The following is an 18,286-nucleotide window of genomic DNA, read 5'->3' on the forward strand; positions in this document are numbered from 1 at the left end:
AAAGACATGATATTTGTTTCCTGGCGTGCCTTGGTTTAATCTTCATTGAGCAGATTGTATGTTTACTATGTCCCAAGTACAATGGAGATTGCACCAGGTACTGGGAGCACAGGATAAAGAAGAGAGAGATACAAATTCTATCACTGTGGATGTAATACTTGGAATGGGGAGGAACAGAAAGTGGAAGGCTCACACACCAAACAGATACACCAATAATTAACTCGAAAGTATGACAAAAATAGGCCAGATTTTAATTTCTACAGTGTTATTGCTAGAATATGTAAGTTTCTCCTGGCATAAAAAAAAAGAGCAGGAATGCTGACAAAAATGTAACATGAGAATTAATTATTTTGGGTGTTCCTCATGAAGTCATAATCACAAACAGAATAAATACATGAAAATTTTAATTATTTCAGGCTGTTTTTGGTAACATTTCTAGCTACTTTTTTAAACTTTTTTATAGTTTCTAAAAAGTATAAATAGCAAATTTAAAACAGGTTTATTTATTGTCTTAGTATTTATTATAAATTTTCTGCAGGCTTTAATACAATTTTGGTCCTAAATTCTTTTGCTTTGGATATAGTAAAGCTGATATTAAAATATTTTTGAACTGTTGTAAACCTATTACAGTCACTGGTATGCTGGTAAATACTGAGCAACTTTTCTCAGAGAAAATGCCTTCATTTATTTTATGGCATCTGCCCATTCCTGCGGTATAAATACCTCTATCATGGCTGATTTCAAAATCATAGAGTTGGGAAGAGATGCATGCAATGAGCTTTCCCAAATCTGTATGAACTGACTCCTACACATCTTTTAAAAATTAAAATTAGCCAAGCATCGTGGCACATCCATGTGACCATGACTACTGCAGAGACTGAGGCAGGATGATCATAAGTTGAAGGCTAGCCTGGACAGGACCCTGTCTCAAAAAAAAAAAAAAAATCTTTAAAAGATCTTGGGCTATAGCTCAGGGGTTAAGTGCTTGCCTACCATGAGCAAGGCCCTGGGTTCAATCCCCAATACCAGAAAAAAAAAAAAAAAGTTAAATTGCCCCTTTCAGTTAAAGTCTCTGTTGTGCATATATGCTGCCTCCCTGTGGCAGAAGAGGGCCATAGACCATAATCAACATTTATTGACCATTAATTAAAAAAAAATTAAAAAAGCAGTATTGCTAGGTACAATGAGAGATACCTAGAAAAAGACAGAACAACTTGCACTAACTACAGGAAGAGTGAAGTATGCACAGACTATGATAAATATGATCCATGAATATTGTATACACAATCTAATAAAAGAGCTTGTAGTCTGACAATCAGTGACAATTATATATTTGGCTCCTTTTTATTTTAAAAAAATATGTAAATGTCAAAATCTAAATACTTTGTATATAAACCCCACACTAGAATGACAAATACTTAGAACAAATTAATAAAACAAAACATGAAGTCTTTGATACCTATAAAAGTCTTACTTTACTCTTAACTATTTCCATTTGACCTGTATTTTATTATCCTCTTTGTTTACAGAAAAGATTTTCTAATGCTGTAAACTCATCTAAAGTGAATGTATTTGTACATTCCCAGACAGCCTCTGTCAATCACTGCTTCTCCTCCCATAAGGTAGAAGCAGGTTGCTGAACTGACTGGTTGCAGAAACTGGGTGGCTAGTCAGGGCCTACATGGTGATTTTTAGCCTAAATTCCAGCCATTGCTGTGCCTACTTGACATTTGCTTACTCTAGTAGAAGTAGATTTTTAGGGCAGGGGTCAAAAACATTTGTTTGGGATTTATGGTAACTTAGAGAAAACGAGATTGATAATACTTGAGCATATCAATAAGGTGTCCATAAGTAGCAACTGCTTGCACAAATTCAGTAATCATCATGAGAAATATATATGATGCTCAACATTGCCAATAGTAATCATAATAATCCTCTTGAATTACAAAGTGCCATTCCCCTGAGTACCAAAAATTCCTTTTGGGAATTCCAGACTCTCTACCTTTTAAAGAGCCCTGTATTATATGTATTTGAATCAAACTCAAAACTGAAGAGAGTTCTTGGAGGTATTACTGACTGTTACAAGATATGAATAAACTTCAGAAAGCAGCATTATTAACATTTCTTTATCTTAATATGATTTTTCCCCATCAGAAACTTTTGGATTATTGAAAAACATTCCATTCTTATTACCCTTGTTCTCAAAACAATATTAGTAAAAAATGATATTGGAATATAAATTGTATTATGTTTTGCTTGTTTTTAAAGTAATGGATTTATTAGAGTCCTAGGATGTGGGGCTCATTTGCATTATTTTCCTCAAAATCTTAATCAGAAGCTTGACATAGTTTCTCATTGATTTCCCAAGCTTATCATTATTGAGCAGATTCTCCCTTTCTTCATCATTAGTGACATGTTTAAAACTTAAGAGTCGATACTTATGGATTATGAGTCCACTGGGTAGTGGACTCATAATTTGTATATGTAAATAGTATAACTTCTTTCTATTAGAAATGTTTCCTACTTCTGATGATTTTTTAAAATGTTTTGATTCTGATGATTTTTTTGGCAAGTGTCTTTAAATATGCCTGAGTTTGCCAAAGATTGTGAACATATTTTAGGAGCTAGATATAGGATCTCATCTTGGAATCTAAATGTCTTCTTAGATTCTTTGGTGGAAGGTCTAAGGGAAAGATTGGTGTAGCACTAATTCTTGCCTATGAGAAAGTGGTCAAAATGCTTGAAGAACAGGCTTACCTGCTTTTCAAGGTGAGGCTTCATATTTCACATTGGCCACACAGAAATAAATCTTGCCTCATGTTATATCCGCATATTTATAATTCTAAGGGTTTGTGTGTGTGTTGGGGGGGGTACTTCTGAAGTAGGAAATGCACAATTTATTTGAAAAGAAATGGTCACACCATAAAATGAAATGGCATCTTTGGGTGAATGGTGACTTTGTCATATTTCCTGCTAAATCTTTCTAATATCTGGCAGAACTGTCAGTTGCTCAATATGCATGAGATGAGTGCTGTCTGAAATAATAACAATTCATTGAGATTTACATCTGAACTTTGTACTTGATAGTAGAGAATACAGTCCTATTCGTGTGAAAATGGTTTGAGTCCATCACTGTAAGTATTTCCTAATATTAACAAATCATGTCTTTCCTTTTCTTTTTCTCAGTATTTTCTATACAAATTTCCCAAAGATGTGGACTCAGTTATCATTAAAGTGGTATCGGAAATGGCTTATCCATGTTCTGTTGTCTCAGTCCAGAACATCATGGTGAGTCCTGATATTTGTCAGCCTTCTAATAGGGAGTATTGTATTATCTAGAATAAATGAAAGGGAAGAGCAAGGACCACAGCATCCTCTTACACTATGTGTCTCCCCTAAATTGATAAATAATAAGAAAAGTATCTTATGCACCTAAGTGCATGTTCATGTTTGCAGACATTTATTTAGAGAGATAAAAGACAAAGAATAGTTGGCTTCTCACCAAAAAAAAAAAAGAAAAGAAAAAGAAAGAAAGAAAGAAGGGTGGAAGAGAGGGAAGGAGAGAGGAAGGGAAGAGGTAATATGGATCTTGACAAAGAACAAGGAAGACCAAGTTGTGGGTTCCACAAAAAAAGTAGAATAGAAACCTACCATTTGTTCTGTTTTAAAAATTTTATTGTAACATTCAATGTTACCAGGTGTTAACAAAAAGAAGTGGGGAATGTGTTATATACTTTAAGACAATCTTTTCATAGTTATCTTGAGTGTAAAGTGACTTTAACTTGAAAGGCCAAGACACCAGATATTAGGCGGGCTATTTCATAACTGTGCTGGGGAGAAACCTTTCATGGTTTCTGGTTTAGTAAGGACTCCCCTGATCTGTGGTCCAGGTGGAAAAGCCTGGACAGGTTCTACATGTAACCCGACATTATGTAACATTAATGATTCTTTCCTTTTTATCCTTATGCACACTGTAGTGCCCAGTGTATGATCTTGACCACAATGTGGAATTTAATGGTGTCTATCAGTCCATGACCAAGAAAGCTGCCATCACACTACAGGTGAGACGTTGCTTCTGTGTCCACTGTTGTCATGACAATGCTTAATCGGTAGTCAGTTTACCTACTGAACTAGCGTTCAAAAGAGATGGCTATCCCCTGTGTACCTTGGGTCTCTTTCCTCTCTGATTGGTTTAAAACTAAGATTGTTATTGGTAAAACCAAAGCTGAATGATCACAAATGATGCTATTCTTCTAGGTAGGGATTTCTCCCCATCCATGGGGATTCTTGGGAACCCATGGTGCAGTGGGACACATAACTGACAGATTGCCTAGAGAAATAAGGACAAAAGAATTCTACTCATTGAAAGCTGTCAATTTACAATAAAGTTTATCAGATCCACTTACAGCAATTAAATATATTCTAACAGTCTGTACCGGTAACAGCAAAATATGACTTCAACTGGACAAAATGATAGATTCAAAGCAATATGAACTGTTGTGTGCAGCAGTTTACTCCTTTGGTATTTGTAATTAAATTATTATTTCCATGTAAAAAGGTACATACATCATAGCAGCATATTTTCAAAGAGACTCTGTCCTTGCCCTTGGAGTGGTACTGACTTAAAGAACCTGTGACTTGGCCTGTTCTCTAGGGAAAGGTGATATTGTTTCTTGAATAATAGGCATAAAATGAAGAGGTATCAGGCCTCACAAATTCTATCAGTCTAACTTTAATTTTTGAGGGTCTCAAACTTGATATCCCAAATGTCTTCTCTTGTTGTTAGTATTTCTTCCTTAGCATCTCAGCATCACATGGTCCAAAATAAAAAAAAAAAATGACAGAAAAATAACCATAATAGGGAACTTCAGATTTTACCTCACCCAGGATACTTTATTAATGAAGGGCAAGGCATATCATCAGTTCATGTCTGCCTTAGATGTATTTGTCAATAAACTTCTTTTGGAGCCCCCACTTCAGTCTTAGACCATTTTCTCAGTGGGAAAAACATAATACCAGAAATTTGAGGTTGATAAAAATAATTCAGGCTTATAGAACTCTAATATACTTTAAAGGTTATCTTATCAACCATAGTACATTCATGGATGAGGAAACTGGGACACAGAGAAGCTCAAAGAGAAAGTCAAAATCAAGACTCCCAACTTGGGTCCTTCACCTCCGTCACCTGAATTATTTATTTAACTGCTGAGTGTATAACTTTTAGAAAAGTCATTTATCATTAGATTTTAAAACAAAAACTTAATATGCAGATATTAATTATTAAGTATAGCTTATTGACATTATTTGTATGGTGCCTATCACAGTTCTAAGCACTCATGTGGGCACAAAATAGACTCAAACCATAGTAGCGTATCTGTTTAATTTCTTTGATGCAATAATTATCTTATTGTAGATAATCTGGAATCAAGAGTCCTTTCCAAGTGGGTAAAGGGCTGGGGTGAACTCTACTTTTCTCTTTCTTTGTGTCCCTACCCCCATGGACTTTCTCCCTTCTTCTCGCTGTCTTCCTTATGGGCCTATCATAAGGTTGTTATGTCTTACACAGAAGAAGGATTTTCCAGATGAGCAGTTCTTCGTGGTGTTTGTGATAAAACCTGAAGATTACGCGTGTGGAGGATCATTCTTCATCCAGGGTAAGACATAGTGAGAAATACCTGGAAGGGAATGAAAGGAAGCCACAAGTTTATCTCTAGTTCCCATTACGGGTCCATCAGCAGTGACTTGGCAGGGCAGTCTGAGAGACACTTGAGGAAGAAAATAATAGACTAAAGGTATTATTGATGCTGCAAAATGTCATTTAGTACATCCCAACGTTTTAAAGTCTTACACTCCCTCAGGCCATGTAAGTAAACTCACTCAGTTGGCCCTTTACTCAGCAAATATTTGCAATGGTGAAGTAAAGATATTACACAGTGGGTCAAGGTCTATTTCCTAAGATGAGTTTCCTAAGATGGAGCCCTTATATTTATCAGTAGTAATCATTTCCATAAAGATGTACACGGAAAATTTAGAGTTTACCATTCAGGCTGCCAAAATTATGCCACATAAGATAGTAAGAAAGCTGAGTATGATGGCTTTATCCCAAAGATAAGGGGTTATGTGAGCTCTCAGGCATAGTACAAAGAGTTATGGGTAACTACCCAGTTCTACCTTGGGAATGGAATAGGCTGTTAATTGAGAATATAGACCTCCCATCCCCTGCTGAAGAACAATTTATGGACAACATAGAGAGTATTTACTGTTCAGTATAACATGGTTCCTTCAGTGTTTGGGTGAAATTTCTGCTAGCATGCTCTTTAATCTCTTAATTACATAGCTGTGGAGTTTTACCAGTGTCAGTGTTCCTTAGTAAACTATAAGCTGCTCAAGGAAAAAACAACTTTTTACTGGCCAGAAGAAAAATGAAAACTAAAGAAAGACATAGCTTTCTGTTTTTTACAACTGTGTTCTTCAGACCTCTGTGGACATAAAGGGAAGGACCAAATCCTTTTTCACTGAAGGAAGGACACTGAAGTCTCTTTTGCATCAGGTGGTGCAACTAAACTGTGCTCAGACAAATTGAGACTTTTAACCAAAAGGAATATTAGATAGTTTGAAGATTTGAAAGTTAGATTTTCCTCCTTTTCTTGTTAAAATGAAATTCAGCAGCCAGAGTTAATTCTGAACATTTTTGTACAACTACTCAGAAGAGAGGACAAGAATTGCATATCTAATCCATGGCACCTTCTGCTTTGTTTTTGTTATTGCTTTCGGTCTTTCTTTTTTATTTTTGTTGGTTTGGTTTGGCCTTTGTTTTTTTTTTTTTTTTTTTATCAGAAAATGAGAACCAGACTTGGAATCTACAACGAACAAAGAAACTTAAAGTGACCATCGTTCCTTCCATTAAAGGTCAGTGTTGACTCTGGGATGTGGTGGAGAGACTCCTATGTCAGGACATTTCTCACACATGGTTCAACACGGTCATCCTCCCAGAGAAGATCATCACAGAAAAACTAAAGTCCATTTGCCTTAGAGATAGAAGAGGGAATCAGGACACCTCATTAGAAAGGGAACCCGGTTCTAGAGCTGAATGCAGCAGTCCTTCCCAAGTCTTCCTTGAGGAAGCCAGCTGCCTGAGGATAATAAGAAGGGGTGATGTGTCCATGACCTCTCGCACCTTTGCTGCTCTGAATGAAAATTTATTGGGACTTAAGAAGGGGTATAATGGAGGTGGGCCCATTAAGCTGTCCTGTCCCAGACATAGTCCTCCTCCTCCTGAGGACAACCTGACCAACGTCATTTCTCTCCTCTCAGAATCCGTTTACGTGAAAGCCAGTCTTTTCAGTGTCTTCATCTTCTTTTCCTTCTACGTGGGATGCCTGCTCATGGTGTTTGTTCATTACGTGAGGTAGGTCCAAAGTTTCAAGGACTGTTCACGCCTTTGCCTGTCTCCATGTAATGACAGCAGAGATTTTAGAGCCATATTGACTGGGGTCAAAGCTACCTCAGCCACTGACTGTGACCTTGGGTAGGCTACTTAACATCCTGGGCCTCGGGCTTCTCATGTAAAATGAGATAATAATTTACCTCATAGAATAGTGTAACTGGCAGAGTTCATGTCAGGGTCATGCACATGGCTAGTGCTGATACGGTGTTGGCTATTTTCCTAATGAAAACTCAACCAAAAGGCAGCTTATTTTTTTAAACTGAAATCCTATAGACTGTAGGAAATGATCAGTTGTCCCTAACATGGAACTAACATGAAACCGCTTTAAACATTCTATCAAAAAGTAAATTTTTGATATGTCAAGAGCTATGTAATGTTTTGAACAACTAATAATAAAAATAAAAAATAAAATAAAAAAAGTAAATTTTATACCTAAAATAAATCTTGAGGTACCATAAGTAGCAAGAGTAATATGTTCTGATGCCACCACATTACCAGGTGCTTTTCTACTATTATAGTATCAATTTTCCAGTAAAATGTTCCTTTGGAGAAAAAGAAGGGAGTTAATTGTGCCATAATTTAGCCAAAGAAATTTCCCTTCCCAAGAATTTGGAGCCCCTCATTAAAAAAAGCCAATCTTTCTTTCACTCTCAGCAGGACTGAGTCTTGAGAATTCCATTCTTTGTTGTGCTTTCTGGGAAACAACTACTAAAGAATGGCAGGAGGTTTACAATAAACAAATATTCTCTCTCCCCTTGAATATGTCAAGAAAACAAAGCCAGCATGGAGTTTTAGGACTGTTGAGCAAGATGAATCCGTCTATAGGAAAATCTCTCTGCTATCTCAATGATACAGCTGTCCCAATGATTGAAAACTATCTTTGACTCAACCAAATCCCTTCTGATCTTTAGAAAGCTTTTGAATTGAGATACTGCCTTCAAAAACCCTGGTACCACTACTAGCCAAATCTGGGAGAATTTAAGCACCAAAATAATTGAAAACAATGAATTACAAACCATTAGGGGAAAAATGGAAAGCCATGAGCCTATATATCATAAATAAAGGAAAGACTTAAATATCTGCAGATATATATCCAATGAATTCAACAACTTCACTAAAACAGATACCCATTAGGGAAAGATGCCTCTAGCAAATGCAGTAAAAGGAAGGGCTTTTGCCTACAGCAGAAGACCAAGAGCTGACTGGTAGATAGGAAGGAGATCCTGGAATTGGAAAAATTATCATTTTGGGAATATCATAGTAAAGACTAGATCAGGTTAGACATTTTCAATGGATGCTAAATTTAGAGGGGAAATCCTATGAGAATCAAGATATTTGTGTGACCTTAACGGATATTCTCACTAATTGCTTTCTAGTTGTAAGGGGAAAAGATAAGAACTATACAGAATTAATCAAACACATTGATTAGAATTAATATCACCAAGGAGAGGGTGGTCCTCTGAACATGACACCCTGAAGAAGATGACATCACATAGGTGGTGTTTTAGAAAGACATATGTTGAATTTAATCATGTGGAAAAACTAGACACAAAATATTCATAGAAGACAAAGGATAGAGCTGAGGCTATAGCTCAGTGGCAGAGCGCTTGCCTAGCATGTGTGAGGCACTGGGTTCAATCCTTAGCACCATATACAAATAAAATAAAGGCATTCTCTCCATCTACAACTACAAAAAAAATTTTTTAAAGAAGACAAAGGATATATGGAATTGTTTCATATCAAAGGTGAGTAAAAACATCTGACACCTAAAGATAATACCTGATCTCAGATTGGATCTTGTACTAGAAATTTTGATACTTGTATAATGGTTATGTAAGATAATACCTTTACTCTTTGGAAATATTTAAGGATAAAACTCTACAACATGCAATTTGTCAAATGGTACAGAAAGAAAATTTAGATAGATACATGAAATACATAGATAGCTAGATACACATACATAGAAAGAACAATAGAAGCAAATGGAGTAATAAGCTAATATTAAGTGAATGTAGGTAATGGGGATATGGATGTTTTATATTCTATTCTTAAAATTATTTTCAAATAAAAAGTTAAAAACAAAAACCTAAGGGTAGGGCAAACTTTATACCTGGAAAGTATGTATATTAACTGATCATCAGCTTTATTAATTTACCAGATCATAGTCACTAACATTTAACAAGTACCTGTTCTGTGCCAAGCAGTGTGCTGAGCCCTCTAAGTAGTTTTTCTCATCTCATGCCTCCAACAGTATTTACCACTATTATCACCATGTAACAGTTAAGGAAATTGAGGCACAGAGAGATTAAGCAATTTGACCAAAAATTCACAGCCAGTGAATGAAAGAGCTAGGTTTTGAACTCAGGTAGGCTGGTTCCTCTCCTGATATCTTAGGCAGACTGATTAAAATGGGTCTGGAGTGGTCAGGGCATGTGAAGGAAGACAGTCCTGGTGAGGGAGACCTTACCAAAAGCCTAGGCACCCCAGCAAGGATGCAATTTTAAAATGGTCCCCAAAGTTTCCAATTTTGCTTCAGATGAGCTCCAATGTTCTGGAGCTCTCTTCTGCCTCTCTTAGACTATCTCCACTTCTGATTTAAAAAAAATAGGATTTAGTCTTAGCTAGCATGTATAATCAACACAGAGACAAAAAAATTAAGTAAATAGCCAATTAGAAATCTCTCTAAAGTTGTTATTCAACCAACTGAAGTGAGCACAGATTTTGAAACTTGTAACTTAAGGCTCTGTTGAAACTTCTAGCTGCAAATTATTTTGCTACAGTCAAATGCACAAGCATATATTCTTTCTAAAGATAGACAAACTGAAAATAGAAATCTGGAGACATAAGAACCATGTGGCATTCTAAACAGAGGAATAGACTGGGGGAAATGCTAATGGGAGATCTCTTCCTTCACTGAACTAAGTGAAACAAAGTTTTCTGCAAAACCATTTGAAACCAGTTTTCTCAGCATAATGACATCTACTTGATGGGTCCCCTAAACTTTAGTTTTTATTAGTACAAGTGGAATTTGTGCTATGAGATCATGATGAGAAATATTGACAAGAGACAGAGCCCTGCCCTCAGGGAGCTAAGATTATAGTACCTTTATGCTGTATTGGCACGTAAGCACCATTTGCTGTCCATCTTCCAGCCCCAATCCATTCAGCATTCTATAAAGAATGTTCAGGCTTAAGGCCAAGCACTGCATGTGTGTTCTCTTACTTGTTCTTCACAACCACCCCTGCCAGACGTTGAGTCCAAACCACCTAATCTTGAGTCCTCATCCTTCCCTTTGATTCTTTTATTAGTTATCCATTTCTACAATAATACTGCTTTAAAAACAACCACAAAATTCTAGCAGCATATAGCAATGGATTTGCTCTTAAATCCATGGGTCAGTTGGATGGCTCTGCTAATCTGGCCTGGGTTCAGAGATCTCAGCGGGATGCAGTCATAAAGTGTGATTCACTGGAAGTTCAGCTAGGATCTGGTTCTTATAGACTGTCCTCAACTGCTCTTGGTCTCTCATCACCCAGAAAGCTAGCCTGGGATTATTATCTCAAAGAGAGACACCAGAAGTGTGCAGTACCTCCTTAACATGTTGGTTCAGAAGTACTTCCTCCTCATTCCACTGGAAGGGGAGTAAGTCATGAAGCCAGCCCATATTCCAGAAATGAAGATGTAGACACTACCTTTTGATTGAGAAAGAACAGCCACTTTTGCCATCAAACTAGACTAGTTCTCATTTGCCATGTTTTGATTTGTTCACTGGATACTGCCTGCCTCCCCCTAGCTTTGTAAATCATTTTACTCTAACAAAGAATCTTATCAGTTCCAAAAGCTAGTGCAAATGTGGAATAAACCCCATTAATACAAACACATCATCTTCTATGCTTGCCAGTTGATATCACTACAGGTGCTTTTCTATTTTTTTTATTTTTATTTTTTTTATTTTTTTAAGAGAGAGTGAGAGAGGAGAGAGAGAGAGAGAGAGAGAGAGAGAGAGAGAGAGAGAGAGAGAGAGAATTTTTTAATATTTATTTTTTAGTTTTCGGCGGACACAACATCTTTGTATGTGGTGCTGAGGATCGAACCCGGGCCGCACGCATGCCAGGCGAGCGCGATACCGCTTGAGCCACATCCCCAGCGATATCACTACAATTATTAAAAAGCAATTTCACCAAAGCCTCCTTTGCCAGCTAGAACAGTCAGGCCAAATTGTAACTATTTTTCTTAGTGATATGCTTTGTTCAATCAACACATATGTAATTAGCATCTCTTATATTCCAGGCTAGACATAACAGAACAAAAGAATCTAGATCCTTGCCCAACTACAGCTTACATGAGAGGGAAGAAACATACAAGCAAGTAAGCAATTAATAAAGAAATAATTCCAGCTAGTGACAGTGGTGTGGTAGTGATTGGACTGAGACACCACTTTAGATTTTATTTGGTCAATAGGGAAGACCTCTAAGGGCCAAGGACTAAATAGTGAAGAGGAGCCAATCATGTAAGGATCTGAGGATAGTGGCCCAGGCAGAGAACAAGAGTAAAGGCCCTGAGGCACGGATGAGTTTTGTGTGGCCTAAGAACAAAAGAGATTTGAGGGGGAAGTTATTCCACCAAACATACTAGGATCAGGGTGTGCAACCTCTATACTTCTCAACAGGAAGTGCATGAGTATTTCTGGATCCCAGAGAGTCTCCCCGGTCCTTCCAACCTCATATCCAAAAAGGAGGCTCATTATGGGAGAAGAAAGCCACTCACATCCTAATTTTTTATGAACAGTCCCAAATGATAGATCTGGCTTAATAATAGCTTTATTAATATGAAATTGTGTACTATAAAATTTACCCTTTTAAAGTATGCAATTTATATATTTTTGTATACTCACAATTACATAATCATCACCACAATCTAACTTCAGAACATTTTTTTTTTCATTCCAAAAAAGAAGCTCTGAGTTCAACAAGTTTGCAGGGTACAGGTTACTATATAAAAATCAATTGTATTTCTGTGTACTAGCAATGAACAACCAAAAAATGCAATTAAGAAAATAATTCTATTTACAAAAGCACCAAAAATGATAAAAATTTAGGAAAAAATTTAACAAATTAAGTTTAAGATCTGTACATTGAAAACTATAAAATATTGTAGAAAGAAATGAAAGAAAATGAAGTAAATGGAAAGACATCCTGTGTTCATGGATTGGAAGACTGTAATGTTGAGATGGTGTGGTATAAAGAATAAATGGCCCCCAAAGATGTCCATGTCTTAATCTCCAGTGAATTCCTGTGAATCTCTTACTTTACATATCTATGTAATAAAGTTATGGAGATTTTCTTGGATTACCCACGAGAGCCCAGTATAATCACAAAGGCCCTTATGACAGGGTAGCCAGAAGACCAAAGGTGGAAGGAGGAAACGTGAAGGAGGAAGCAGAGGCTGCAGCAATGGAGAAGGGGCCATGGGTCAAGGATTGCAGAACACCTCTAAGTGTTTGAAATGGCAAAGAAATGGACACCCCTGCAGCCTCCAGAAGGAATCCTGCCCTGCTGATACCTTGATTTTAACCACATAAAACATGTTTTATTGTCTCAACATCCAGAACTGTAAGATAATCAATTTTTATTGTTTTAAGTCACTAGATATGTGATAATCAGTTACAGAGTGGTAGAAAGCCAATATACACTGCAATACCTTCCAAACTGATCTACAGACTCAATATGATCTTTATCAAAGCCCCAGCTGGCTTTTTTTTTTTTACAGAAATTGACAAGTGAATCCTAAAATTCATATAAGTAGCCAAAATGATCTAGGAAAAAAGAACAAAGTTGGAGGGCTCATACTTCCTGATAACAAAAGTTATTTTAAAGCTATATTAACCAAGACTCTGAGGCTGACATAAAGAAAGATATAGACCAATGGAATAAAATTGAGAGTTCAAAAATAAACTCTTTTATTTATGGTCAATTTTTGACAGGAGTACCAAGATAATTCACTGGATAAAATATTGTTTTCAACAAATGGTGCTAGGACAACCAGATATCCACATGAAAAAGAATGACATTGTGCCCCTACCTCACACCATATACAAAATTAACTCAAAGAGGATCAAGCACCTAAATGTAAGAGCCAAAACTGTAAAAGTTCTAGAAAAAAGTTGGTATAAATTTTTGTACCCTGGTACTAGGCAACAGTCTCTTAGACCACAAAAGCACAAGTAACATAAGAAAAAATAAATAAGTTGAACTTTATAAAAATTAGAACTTTTATGCTTAAAAAAACTATCAAAGGATTGATAATACAACCTACAGAATAGGAAAAAATATTTGCAAACCACATATCTGCTATGAGTCTAATGTCTAGACTATATAAAAAATTCCTACAACTCAATTATAAAAATATAATAGAGAAAAAAATCATGAAAGGATTTAAGTTGGTATTTCTCCAAGGAAGATTTACAAATGGCCAATAATTACATAAAAAGATGCTCAACAACATCATTTTCCATTAGGGAAGTGCAAATCAAAACTACAAAGAGATGTCATACCCAAAAGACTGGCTATAATAAAATTTTTTAATGAAAAAGAAAAGTTGGCAAGGATATAGAGAAATTGGAACCCTCATCCATGCAAAAGAGTTCTACTACATAGCCTTCATGGCAAACAGTTTGGGAAAAGAGTTAAACACAAGAGTTATCTCACAGCTATTCACTCCTAGGTATAACACCCAAACAAATTGAAAACATATCCACAGAAAAATGTGTACACAAATGTTTGTAGCAGTGTTATTCACATTAGCTAGCAAGTGGAAACAACAAAAACATTCATCTAGTGAAAACAAATAAATGGAATGTAGTATGCTGCCACTTACACAGCTAAACCCTAAAGATCGGCAAGAGGTGATAGGGGACTAAGAAAGATATAAGGGGGCTGGGGATATAGCTCACTTGGTAGAGTGTTTGCCTCACATGCAAAAGGCCCTGGGTTCAATCCCCAGCATTGAAAAAAGAATAGGCTTTACCATTAGAAGGTTATTTGTGAGAAAGTTTCTGCAAATCAGGCAGGCTTGCAGACCACAGCACTTGCAAGATATATTGTGGTTATCTTGTTATGCTTAGAACCCTGTCCTGGGCAGCTGGTATCTGAACTCAAGGTCAAGACTGATATAATTCCATGCCTTTGCACACAACTCCCTCAGGGCTCATCATGGCTCCTGGGCAATCTTGTCCTGCACCTTCTCACAGAAGGTTCCCAGAACAAAGCATAGCCATAGCTCCAAGGCAGTCAAAGACCATGGTCAAAGCCACTGCTCTCCACAGTAGTATATACACATAATGAATATTATTCAGCCATAAAAGACTGAATTAATACTGACTGATGCATGCTACAACATGGATAAGCCTTGGCAAACATTATGCTAAGTGAAAGAAGCAGTCAAAATAGTTCATATGCAGTATGATTTCATTTATACAAAAGGTCCATAATAGGCAAATTTATAGAAACAGAAAGTATATTAGTGGTTGCCATGGACTGGGAAGGGGGGAAGGAGGAGTTACTGCTGATGGGAACAGGCTTTCTTCGGGGGTGATGAAAATGTTCTGCAATCAGATAATGGTGATAGTTGTACAACTTTGTGAGCATATTAAAACTCATTGAATAGGTGTGCTTTATAGGGTGAATTTTACAATATGTGAATTATATCTGAAAAATAATAAATTATTGAGCTATTAAATCAATGGTGCATATACCTCGGAATGGAATTGCTGGTTCATATGGTAACTCTAACTTCTCCAGAGATGTGAAATTGTTTTCCAAAGTTACAGTACCATTTTACATTCCTATTGGTGATGTATCAGGGTTCCAATTTCCCTATATCCAAAGGTCCATTTTTTAAAAAATATTTTTTAGTTGTTAATGTACTTTTATTTTATTTATACATGGTACTGAGAATCAAACCCAGTGCTTCACACATGCTAGGCAAGCACTCTACCACTGAACTATAACCCCAGCCCCCAAAGACCTATTTTAAAGAGATCCTATCAGACAAATCTGCAATGGATTGCGTGGCAAACAAATGTAAAATGCTGAAGTTTTCACTGTCTTAGAAGCATATATGTGCTTGTTTGCAGGTTTCAGAGAAAATCCATTGATGGAAGCTTTGGTTCCAATGATGGTAAGAAAAAAAATCCCTAGTTTTAATTCAGAATGATGTTGAATAGCATGATAACATCCTTTTTGTGCTATGTTAGACTCTCTGCCTTTTGCAATTTACAAACCCTCCCTTGATTCCTATCCCACATAGTCTAATCTTTAGTCTTTCTGCAGAAGCAGAGCCAGTGAGAACTGATTTTGTAGCTGATAATTATTGAGACATGGAGCTCACACTAAAAACCTTAACTTGGAGGGTCACTTGTATTCACAGACCTTCTGTCAGCCCTCATCTTTTAAAAGCATTTCTTCTTTTCCTAGAAATAATTGTTCATATCTATCTTGTCCCAAAACTGATTTGGGAACAACAGTAAGAATTTATTGTGTCAACTCTAATAAAGAGTTTACATTTCCTAGAGTGAGGTAGAAGCTTTTTTGTTTGTTTACTAGGTTTCTAGAAAACCAAAATGTTTGAGATTAGTCAAATATAATAAAGAATATGATAATTGGGGATAATCCAGAGTGATTAAATATGGAACCATCATTATCTGCCCTTTCCTCCAATCTAAGAATTTGAACAAAGGAATTCAGTTGCCTGATCATCTTATCAAAAGTTTAAAAAGTTTAAAAGTATTCATTTTTGAAAAGCCTAAATCAGGATAAGTTACTCGGTGCTGATAAAGTATTTGGTACTGAGAAAGAATCTGAAAGAAGAGATGATGAAGTGGGAACCGAACTATTAAGTCACAGATAGTAGATGTTTTGTTCTATATCTGCCCCACTTAATGAGTCCACAGGAATCTTAGAAAGATACAAATTTGCCCTGCACCCACCCAGCAGGACCATTTCTCCCTCTGCTGGAAGGCTTGCTTTTCTGTTTAATCTTCATCTTCCTTAAAGTCAGCATGTCTATTTTTCCAGCCTTGCAGGCACTTTGTTTTAAAGAACAACTGCCAATATAAAAGACTGTGCAGAAGAAGATCTACTCTCATAGCTCTAAATGCCAAGTGCTGTTTTCTCTTTTATTTACAAAATGTTTCAGTAAATTTATCTTCCTCTGAATCTTATCTTTTTCTTATAATGATAGGTTTTGCTATTAGTTTAGGTCTAATCAAACTTGGGACTAAGTCCAGTTGGATGGATTTCATTGGGAATAGATGGCATTTTTTATTGTACAAGTGCCGTTGTTTTTGTTTTTTCATTGTGATAATAATTAAAGGAATTCATGTTCCAGTTTCTTGACCAATAAAGCATAAATAAGCAGTGTTGATATTTGAACCAGATCATTGTCCAAGATCAAGAAGGCTCTAAAAATTAGCTAAGCGGTACAGACATCCTTCAGAGGACAAGCAGAAACAAATGAGTGACCAAAAATAATAAAGCTGCATCATTAAGATCTACCTGACTGCAAAGAACAAAATCTGTAACCACAACAAAATAATGCCTCAAACACACTAAAACAATTTGAGGTTCCTTTACCTGGAAGGTGAGCAGAGCCATGGGGTTCAGGATTGAAGGAGTCCAGTGTCTTTGGTCCACCTCCCTGTCATTCCCTCAACTCTGTTTGGCTCCAAGAACTGGTGGGGAAGAAGGGTCTAGGCTCACACCCCTACCTGCCAACTGAGGAGGGAGGGCGTTTTTCCGAAGTCCCTCCCCAGCAACTTTCTCATGTTTCACTGGTCTTCAGGGAAACATACTGTTAAACTAGTCACTGCAAGGAAAAGGTCTGTGTACACATCACGCAGACTCACTTTTAGAATTAGAAGGAGATCCTCTCTCTCTAAGACTAGGGTTTTTCAAAATCAACATTATTGACATGATGAGCCAGATAAGCCTTTGTCATTGGGGTTCTTCTATACATGGTAGGATATTTAACAGCATCCTTCAGCCTTCCTGTTTGATTCCAGAGTACAATTCATCCTTTTAACAACTGAAAATGTCTCCAGACCCTACCAAATGTTCTCTTGAGACAAAAGTGACCCCCTTCTCCTGCTTGAGAATCCCTAACCTAACACATCTGCTGCCAGGCACAGGTGAGAATGTTTGGATGAAATGGCAGCTTGAGGCATAGAGAGTAGGAGCCTTTGTAATATAAGGAAGCTTTTGGAAAATTGGCACCACCTCCAGTGTCCCATGACCACTCGCAAGCCAAGACCAATTTGTTTAAATCAAGAGCAGGAAAAGACAAGCTCTTCTGGAGGGAAGGGCCAGTGAGTGACTGGGACAGAGCTTGAGAAGTCAGCCAGGAGAGAGAGTCAAAGGCAAGTCAGGAAGATCAGAAAGTCAATGTGAGACAGCCGTGGGAGGGACCTTTGGACAAGCACAAGGAAACAGAAATGTCTTTCTCTCCTGAGGTCAGGATCAGTGTGACATAGGGCACAGAAGTCCTCTGCAGCTCAGAGCTACAGGAAATGTTCTGAGGGCTGGAGGCCAGAGAAAATGCTAGGAGAGCTTCTGAAAGGGGAACTGGGATGGTATCACACAGAGATTCAAGACTCACAGGCATCCCACACCTCTATGGAGCTAAACATCAAGAGAACTTTAGTATAATGCTTCCGCCCTAGGTTTGATTGAGGTGAAGGAAATGCTGCCAGGTGCTATATAAGCTGCCAAATGGCAGTGGCTCTGTCTTGTTAGGTAATGATAGAAGGGCTGCATCCGAAAATCTGCTGGCTACTCTGAATTT

General features: G+C 37.0%; 1 protein-coding gene across 5 annotated transcripts in view; it reads left to right on the forward strand.

Annotated features, from left to right (window-relative positions):
* The window catches only part of Sidt1 (SID1 transmembrane family member 1), an 83,053-nt gene that overhangs the window by 35,071 nt on the left and 29,696 nt on the right, over positions 1 to 18,286 (forward strand). For 3 of the 5 annotated variants that reach the window (XM_026396358.2, XM_026396366.2, XM_026396373.2), the window contains exons 5-10: positions 3,187 to 3,288; positions 3,978 to 4,061; positions 5,567 to 5,654; positions 6,838 to 6,909; positions 7,315 to 7,408; positions 15,582 to 15,625. In XM_026396358.2, the coding sequence (XP_026252143.2) occupies positions 3,187 to 3,288; positions 3,978 to 4,061; positions 5,567 to 5,654; positions 6,838 to 6,909; positions 7,315 to 7,408; positions 15,582 to 15,625 (484 nt within the window). The remainder of the gene's footprint in view (positions 1 to 3,186; positions 3,289 to 3,977; positions 4,062 to 5,566; positions 5,655 to 6,837; positions 6,910 to 7,314; positions 7,409 to 15,581; positions 15,626 to 18,286) is intronic. The other 2 variants (XM_026396383.2, XM_026396391.2) reach the window with 2 other exon arrangements.

This window comes from Urocitellus parryii, chromosome 2, assembly GCF_045843805.1.
Source record: "Urocitellus parryii isolate mUroPar1 chromosome 2, mUroPar1.hap1, whole genome shotgun sequence".
Classification (NCBI taxonomy): Eukaryota; Metazoa; Chordata; class Mammalia; order Rodentia; family Sciuridae; genus Urocitellus; species Urocitellus parryii.